This window comes from Oncorhynchus gorbuscha, linkage group LG23 (assembly GCF_021184085.1).
Source record: "Oncorhynchus gorbuscha isolate QuinsamMale2020 ecotype Even-year linkage group LG23, OgorEven_v1.0, whole genome shotgun sequence".
Classification (NCBI taxonomy): domain Eukaryota; kingdom Metazoa; phylum Chordata; class Actinopteri; order Salmoniformes; family Salmonidae; genus Oncorhynchus; species Oncorhynchus gorbuscha.
The window spans coordinates 28700922-28710094 of NC_060195.1; the positions used below are offsets into that span (position 1 = coordinate 28700922).

General features: G+C 43.6%; 1 protein-coding gene across 2 annotated transcripts; it reads right to left on the reverse strand.

Moving 5' to 3' along the window:
- Positions 1–1292: 1292 nt before the first annotated feature.
- Positions 1293–9075, reverse strand: LOC124011417. 2 transcript variants are annotated; one of them, XM_046324776.1, is made up of 10 exons: positions 8917–9074; positions 8644–8721; positions 7819–7879; positions 7532–7595; positions 7206–7298; positions 6340–6390; positions 3458–3478; positions 2935–3207; positions 1766–1864; positions 1293–1670 (listed from the first exon to the last, which is right to left on the reverse strand). In XM_046324776.1, the coding sequence occupies exons 3-10, from the start codon at positions 7840–7842 to the stop codon at positions 1609–1611; spliced, it is 687 nt and encodes a 228-aa protein (XP_046180732.1). In that variant the 5' UTR covers positions 7843–7879; positions 8644–8721; positions 8917–9074; the 3' UTR covers positions 1293–1608. The 2 variants fall into 2 exon arrangements, with proteins under 2 accessions (XP_046180732.1, XP_046180731.1); XM_046324775.1 differs by having other exon boundaries at positions 7819–8039; positions 8206–9075.
- Between the last annotated feature and the right edge of the window lie 98 nt (positions 9076–9173).

Genomic DNA, 9173 nt, shown 5'->3' on the forward strand with positions numbered 1-9173 from the left:
GGTGGTCCTGTGTAGCTCAGTTGGTAGAGCATGGCGCTTGTAACGCCAGGGTAGTGGGTTCGATCCCCGGGACCACCCATACGTAGAATGTATGCACACATGACTGTAAGTCGCTTTGGATAAAAGCATCTGCTAAATGGCATATATTATTATTATTATTATTATTATATTATTATTATTATTATATTATGGATAGAGCGAGACATGATGTCCCAGATGTGCTCAATTGTTCAGGTCTGGGGAACCAGTCCATAGCATCAGTGCCTTCCTCTTGCAGGAACTGCTGACACAATCCAGCCATATGAGGTCTAGCATTGTCTTGCATTAGGAGGAACCCAGGGCCAACCGCACCAGCATATGGTCTCACAAGGGGTCTGAGGATCTCTTCTCGGTACCTAATGGCAGTCAGGCTACCTCTGGCGAGCACATGGAGGGCTGTGTGGCCCCCCAAAGAAATGCCACCCCACACCATGACTGACCCACCGCCAAACTGGTCATGCTGGAGGATGTTGCAGGCAGCAGAACGTTCTCCATGGCGTCTCTAGGCTGTCATGTCTGGCACGTGTTCAGTGTGAACCTGCTTTCATCTGTGAAGAGCACAGGGCGCCAGTGGTGAATTTGCAAATCTTGGTGTTATCTGGTAAATGCCAAACATCCTGCACATGTTGGGCTGTAAGCACAAACCCCACCTGTGGACCTCGGGCCCTCATACCACCCTCATGGAGTCTGTTTCTGACCGTTTGAGCAGACACATGCACATTTGTGGCCTGCTGGAGGTCATTTTGCAGGACTCTGGCAGTGCTCCTCCTGCTCCTCCTTGTACAAAGGTGGAGGTAGTGGTCCTGCTGCTGGGTTGTTGCCCTCCTACACGTCTCCTGATGTACTGGCCTCTCCTGGTAGCGCCTTCATGCTCTGGACACTACGCTGACAGACACAGCAAACCTTGCCACAGCTCGCATTGATGTGCCATCCTGGATGAGCTGCACTACCTGAGCCACTTGGGTGGGTTGTAGACTCCGTCTCATGCTACCACGAGAGTGAAAGCATTGCCAGCATTCAGAAGTGACCAAAACATCAGCCAGGAAGCATAGGAACTGAGAAGTGATCTGTGGTCACCACCTGCAGAACCACTCCTTTATTAAGGGTGTCTTGCTAATTGCCTATAATTTCCACCTGTTGTCTAGTCCATTTGCACAACAGCATGTGAAATTTGTCAATCAGTGTTACTTCCTAAGTGGACAGTTTGATTTCACAGAAGTGTGATTGACTTGGAGTTACATTGTGTTGTTTAAGTGTTCCCTTTATTTTTTTGAGCAGCGTATAAATACAAACATACACATAAATGTTTATGAATAAATATCATTAATTTGGCATATTATTTATTGGGACAAATTTCCAAACTTGCTGTGCGGCACTGCCAGAGGATCAACATATCTGTGGCTCTTCCATGTTAACAACACTGACTTTGAGATAAAATTATGTTGATTAAATTGCAAATACAACAATAAAATTGTTAACTACATATTTATCCATTTACAGTGTAATCATGTCAAATTCTTGCCATTTTCTCATGTAGGACATTTGGTGGAATTTGCAGAAAATGAAACACTACTCTATTGTAGTTCTCCGTAGGTTCTGAGCATTCTGCTGCCTCCTGTTCTTGGTCTTCGCTATAGAGAAAGAGAGCGAGAGAGAGAGTTTACATCACATGCAAAGTTACACAGTTACTGTTTTATTTTTGGTTTCTCTTGTTGGGATCACTCACCAAATTCCATCTTCAGCATGATCTTCATGCCTATACCCATGGCCAGGATCAGCACCACAGCAGACACACCACAGATCACTATGACCAACATCGTCAAGCCTGACACACATGGAGACAGCACAGAGGGACACACATGGAGACAGCACAGAGGGACACACATGGAGACAGCACAGAGGGACACACATGGAGACAGCACAGAGGGACACACATGGAGACAGCACAGAGGGACAGACATGGAGACAGCACAGAGGGACAGACATGGAGACAGCACAGAGGGACACACATGGAGACAGCACAGAGGGACACACATGGAGACAGCACAGAGGGACAGACATGGAGACAGCACAGAGGGACAGACATGGAGACAGCACAGAGGGACACACATGGAGACAGCACAGAGGGACACACATGGAGACAGCACAGAGGGACACACATGGAGACAGCACAGAGGGACACACATGGAGACAGCACAGAGGGACAGACATGGAGACAGCACAGAGGGACAGACATGGAGACAGCACAGAGGGACAGACATGGAGACAGCACAGAGGGACAGACATGGAGACAGCACAGAGGGACACACATGGAGACAGCACAGAGGGACAGACATGGAGACAGCACAGAGGGACAGACATGGAGACAGCACAGAGGGACAGACATGGAGACAGCACAGAGGGACAGACATGGAGACAGCACAGAGGGACAGACATGGAGACAGCACAGAGGCACAGACAGACATGGAGACAGCACAGAGGGACAGACATGGAGACAGCACAGAGGGACACACATGGAGACAGCACAGAGGGACACACATGGAGACAGCACAGAGGGACACACATGGAGACAGCACAGAGGGACAGACATGGAGACAGCACAGAGGGACAGACATGGAGACAGCACAGAGGGACAGACATGGAGACAGCACAGAGGGACACACATGGAGACAGCACAGAGGGACACACATGGAGACAGCACAGAGGGACAGACATGGAGACAGCACAGAGGGACAGACGTCCCCAGGAATTGGTAGGAAATAAAAATACTTTTCACACAATAGGCTCATTTGCAGAGTATTAAGACAAAGCAATATCTTGACAGATCCAAATCAAATCATAAATGTAAACATTGTAAATATTCAAGTCTCAAATATGATTGGCGAATATGTCTACCTTCAACTTCAATCTCCTTTGGTTCTGAGGTGAAGTTGCCACAGGGACTCTGGATGGTGCAGGCATATTTCTCCTTGCCAGAGGTATCTATACCAACCTTCTTCACGGTGAGCAGGCTACTGTTCTTGCCCTTCAGGTGGACGCCATCCATCAGCCAGGCAAACACCAGCGGGCTTTTTGGTTCCACCGGCAGGTTATGGGAACACTCAATGTCGAGGTTATCACCCTCCTGCACTTTGAACCCAGAACTGGTGTTCAGTAACACTTTAAAATCTGTTGGGTTAAAGAGAGGTTAAGAAATGGTTAAAAAGTGTTGTGTCATAGTTAGGGTCAAGAGTTGTGATTTTTTGGGTCACACACACACACACACACACACACACACACACACACACACACACACACACACACACACACACACACACACACACACACACACACACACACACACACACACACACACACACACACACACACACACACACACACACACACACACACACACACACACACACACACACATTACCTTTTGAGCAGTACTGTTGAACTGAAAGAGGCAAATAAGGAAAAAGAGAATGTTAGAGTCCCTGCCTCTGGTGTACAATATATCATCATCTCCTCCTCAATGTTATCTCAGAGACAATGTCCGAGAGAGCCATGTATACACTGCGTGTACAAAACATTTCCATGACAGACTGACAAGGTGAATCCAAGTGAAAGCAATGATGCCTTATTGATGTCACATTTGAAATCCACTTCAATCAGTGTCGATCAGGCGTGGGCAATTCCAGTCATCGAGGGCCTGATTGGTGTCACAGTTTTGCCCCAGCCTCAGCTAACGCACCTGACTCCCATAATCACCTAATCAAACTGATCTTCAGTTTAGAATGCAATTTAATTCATCAGCTGTGTTTGCTACTGACGGAGAAAAAATGTGACACCAATCAAGCCCTCGTGGACAGGAGTTGCCCACCCCTGGTGTAGATGAAGGGGAGGAGACAGGTTAAAGAAGGATTTTTAAGCCTTGAGACAGATTGGGTGCGAGTGCCATTCAGAGGGTGAATGGATAAGACAAAATAGTTAAGTACCTTTCAACAGGGTATAGTAGTTGTCGATGCCAGGTAAAAATATTCTCAGTGTGAAATAGTTCCCAATCTTTCTGATTGTGACGTCATGTTGTATAATTCTGACAGCACGTGCTTGCATTTGTGTAGATGGCTGAGCTCGTGTAGATGTCTCTCTCACACACTCTCCCTCAACCTTAAAGCTGTTCTTTGGGCATGTGCATTTCTACATCTGCAAATCCGGACTTGTGCGTCAAATTGCTGAGAGTTGGTTTGAGGAGATTGTTGCGATCGCGAAGACGTGGCTCTGCTTTTTCTATTGACAGTGCATACAGTATAGTTGTTCAAGACTGCTCTTTCAAAACAGGACCTGGGAACATCTGCTGATCTATCTACTAGGTTAGTGCTTATGTTCTATCAAAGTGATCGATCACAAGCTGACATTACTTCTCCTTTGCTAGCGAGCCAATTCAATCTTATTGGGGAACCTCATCCCTCTCCATACTTGAATTGTGACCCGATTCAGGAAACTAGGCTTATGTCGCTGGTCACCACTTCACAACTTTAAAATCAAAATGCATGTTTTGGCAGAAATGCCTTCTCGAACGAACTTTCATGCACCTTAATAATGTGTATGCCATCTGTAAATACAAATAAAATTGTTTAAATTACAAGCCTTGTAAAAAGCAGAGACACGGCGCTACAAAATGGTAGATCATAGGCTGCATTTGACGAACAGTGGGAAAGTTATTCTGCTTTCAAAGTTGATAAACTTGTAACCTCACTTGAGAAAGTGGCATTTGAATGTTTTAGTACCTAGTGGAGGGTTCTTCTTTGTCTACACCCGTACAGCATCGTTCACACCCGCTTTAGCCCCACCTATCTCTTTAAGGGATGATCCGAGTGTTTTGTACTAACAGCAGTAGTCAAGCACCCAAGCTAACTGGTTAACTTGCTAGCTACTTCCAGATACAAAAGCGGGAGAACAGTTGCAGTCACCAATGTTATCCAGAGCATTGGTGACTGCAACTGTGCAGTCAGATTGTCCATTCATAAATTCAGAGCGTTTTGCTCTCAGAGCGTACAGAGTGCACACTTCACTGGCCTCTCTGGCAGATGAGTGGCTTGATCCGAGTGTTCTGACCTCACAACGGCAGTCAGGCACTCAAGCTAACATCGGCTATCTACTTCCAGACACAAATGAGATAACACCCCACTCTGACCATTTTACTCGTCCTAGCAGAGCTGGTTATCCAGAGCGTTGGTGACTGTGCTGCTGGCAACAATGTAATTATGCTTTTTTGCTGACAGTTACTGACACAGGCCATATTTAACGTGTGTTGAGCGTTGATAAATTCATTAGTTATTCTGCGCTAAGGCACACACAGACAAGAGTTCTCTGAAATTGGAGAAGATGGCCAGATTGAATTTACGAACACACCCAAAATGGTTACTTGCATAGTTGAGTCTTTAAGACATCTCGCTAGCTAAACAACGAACCATAATCCCAACTCATGACGTTACTACCCTGCACGAATCTGCAGGTAGCTAAGCAACCACCACCAACTAGCAAAGCAAATAGCTCTGTGATACGAATAATAAGATTATAGACGTAACGTTAGCTAGTAAGCCAGCCAGCTGGTGGTGGCAGCACCATGCTATGGGTATGTTTTTCATTGGCAGGGACTGGGAAACTGGTCTGAATTGAAGAAATGATGGATGGTGCTAAATACAGGGAAATCCTTGAGGGAAACCTGTTTCAGTCTTCGAGATTTGAGACTGGGGCGGAGGTTCACATTCCAGCAGGACAATGCCCCTAAGCATACTGCTAAAGCAACACTCGAGTGGTTTAAGGGGAAACATTTAAATGTCATAGAATGGCCTAGTCAAAGCACAGACATCAATCCAATTGAGAATCGGTGGTATGACTTAAAGATTGCTGTACAGCAGGGGAGCCCATCCAACTTGAAGGAGCTGGAGCAATCCTTGAAGAATGGGCAAAAATCCCAGTGGTTAGATGTGCCATGCTTATAGAGACATACCCCAAGATACTTGAAGCTGTAATTGCTGCAAAAGGTGGCTCTACAAAGTATTGTCTTTGGGACTTTGGTAAGTATTGTCTTTTATTTCTTGTTTTATTTTAATTCCAGGTTGTAAGGCAACAAAATAGGAAAAATGCCAAGGGTGGTGAATACTTTTGCAAGCCACTACGTGTGTATGTATATATGTGTAGTTGATGCCATGACACAATCACAATTCCACTAACATTTCAAACAACCGCCATATAAAAATTGATAACTCAACTATCCATTGACAGTAGGGCATATATGAAATGAATACTGACCAGTAGCATTGAAGCATTGGGTAGTGTCTGAGCACAGGGTGTCACAGATGGCTGAGGGAGTTGGATGGAGAGGAAGAAAGCTTTGAATATAGATTTTGTCTGAGTTTCAAGAAAGATCAAGTTAACACAGAAATACAACAAGCTAGAATACTGTAATGGTCTAATGTAAAAGTCTGAAGGGAAGGAGTAGGTTTGCAAGCTACCGGTAATTTAACAGGTACCGGAGCATTCAGTAATTTAGGTTATTAATATGTAATCTATGGCAATCTATTCAAATTTATGTAATTTATACTTGAATACGTTTAAAAAATGTTATATATATATATATGATTTTTATATCTGTGTCCATATTGTCCATGAGTTTCTAGTGGATAGAGCATATGGTTCAAGACAAAAGCCTAATTTAAATTAAAATAATGCATTGTTGATAAGATGCTTTTTTCATTAACTCTTCGACCTATTGACTTTTCACAACTGCCACCAATTTAGCACATACACATTTACTCCAAAGACATATTGACATAGAAAAATACATTAAAAAAAGGATATTAATGCTGAAACCCTTTATCAAACACCAATGGTATTCACTAAGTTGATGGTTTATATTTAGGATAAGGTTTTACAGTTTTGTCATTCTATTTCTTATTTTAAAATGATCTTATTTGATTATCTTATATCACATGGACAATAAGGCCACACAGAGGGCCAGAAATAATGACAGAAACCTGTGATAATCTGAAGTACCCCAAAAGAAGAAAACAATAAAAGTTTGTACAATTCTGTCAGTTTAATGGTAAACTTAAAGTTACCAGTAATATGCCCTCCCTTTGCAACCCTAGGATGGAGTAATAAAGTGTAATGGTTACCATTGTCTGGTAATCCCGCAGCAGATATTCCAGGTGAGTGTGTTAAATTGCACTTTCGACACATCAAGGGAACACAGGTAGAACAGACACTACCTACGGAGAAATATATTGAGAAGGTTTAGGCGGAGAGATGGAAAGGGAGGGAAGAATGACAGCAGGAATACAGGGAAAGAGAGAGGTGTGTGTGTGTATATAGAGGATTGGGTCACAGGAGACAGAGAAGTGGGAAAAGTGAAGGCTTCAACAGTAACTAACATAAATCCAGAATATTCACGAGGTAATATCAAACTGGATTTTTTTAAAAGGGAAATGGGATTGTTCCTTACTGATCATGAGAAGGCAAGCAAGTGAATACAAGCCTGTCCCTGTCCTCGCCTTCATTGGTACCATCTGACAAAGATGAGATGTCATTCAGTTTCTATTCATTCAAATAGTTAATCAAAATAGAAATGGGTTCAAATGTAAATGAAACCCACTAACAATATTTAATTCAGGACATTCTCAATGTCAAAAACTTAGAAATGTTACTAAAAACTTTAAAAATAAAACCTGTTGATAGGATCATTAAATACATTAGCCTACGTCATTACATTGAAGAAAATAAATATTTTACCTCTTGTGCTGGATCTCTGGTCATGCACGGAGTTCCCTGGACGAGGAGTGAGTGAGCATCTCTACAGAAAGTTATTGTACACTGTGGCTGATATAAACACTGATATGAATGCAAATCACCTCACCAGCCACAGCCCACGGCTACCAGACAGTAACACAAACAATATACAGATAATACCGGAACATGTTTGTGCCCTGCTTGGCACCTGGAGTTTGATGTTCCTGAAAAGGAGTGATAAGACTGTCGGTGGTGCAATCGGACTGTTTTACATGATTCAGAACACATTTAGTAAGTCTCCTTGCCCGAAGAGCAGATCTTTAGTTTCTGTAGCATGAGGCAGTTTGATGGACCCGCTAGACAGGACTCTAGTCTATCGCATGGCCTTACCTTCAATCTAGCTCCTTGATGTGGAGTGCCAAGCAGAGACGCACCGGGTTCCATTTTTAAACCCTTTGGTATGATTCAGCAGGGGATTGAACTCCCAACCTTGTGGTTAGAGTGTCCACCCTAAGGCCACTGAGTTGCTTAGAACAAAATGCCAGCGGTCAAACCTGGACATGGCTATAATATTTCATATTTTGGCATCATGTCTGCCTCCAACACATATTTGCACATGCACACACACTAGAACTCATGAAGACTGATGTCAATGCACCTCTTATCAGAATTAATTGCTGACTTTATAGTTGAACCATGCAAATTGTGTGTTGACTTCCAAAGGATCAGGAGCCCTTTTCACAGACAGCACATTTCAAACAAATGATGAGCAGTACAGTATGAAAGTACACTGCATCATGGGATATGAAGTTCAACTCTCCTCACTACCTGTCAGTCTGGCTCTGAAGCCATAAAGGTCTGTTCTCTGGACTTCGGATTCACTTCCTCTGTGGCCACCAGAGGGTACTGTTGATCAAACAAATACAGTTACCCATCACATTTCTCCCCCTTTCGGTCTCTTTTACCATTTAAAACTTGCAGTGATTTGCCATCATTTATTCAGGCCTGCCTAACTGAGGATAAACACATTTTTCTCCTCCCAGAGAGCTCAAATCAATTAATTCCTATTAGACTGGGCAGGAGAAGGAAAGGTCCCCTGACCCAAATATTCCTGTGACAGCCTCTGCTCTGCTCTCCTCTGCTGATGGAATAACAATCTATTGGCCTGAGAGATTACAGCACTGTCCCCTAAAGCAGCAATGTGGATGTGCCATGTCCTGCCTCATAAAAAAGAGAATCTCTTCTGTAAACATTGGTTTGTTACACGAAAAGCCACACTAGTAGAAAAAGGTGAAAAATAAGAGAGATGCGGGGCTATTTCTTCATTTTGATCACGCCGGACATGCATTTAAGGTCCA

Bases quoted from the DNA above. Each gene is read 5' to 3' on its own strand.
- LOC124011417 (XM_046324775.1), bottom strand. From the start codon at position 7,842: ATGACCAGAGATCCAGCACAAGAG. The intron at 3,208-3,457 runs GTAATGTGTGTG...TTAACCCAACAG, and splicing joins TCAACAGTACTGCTCAAAAG to ATTTTAAAGTGTTACTGAAC. The intron at 1,865-2,934 runs GTAGACATATTC...CATGTGTGTCAG, and splicing joins AAAGGAGATTGAAGTTGAAG to GCTTGACGATGTTGGTCATA.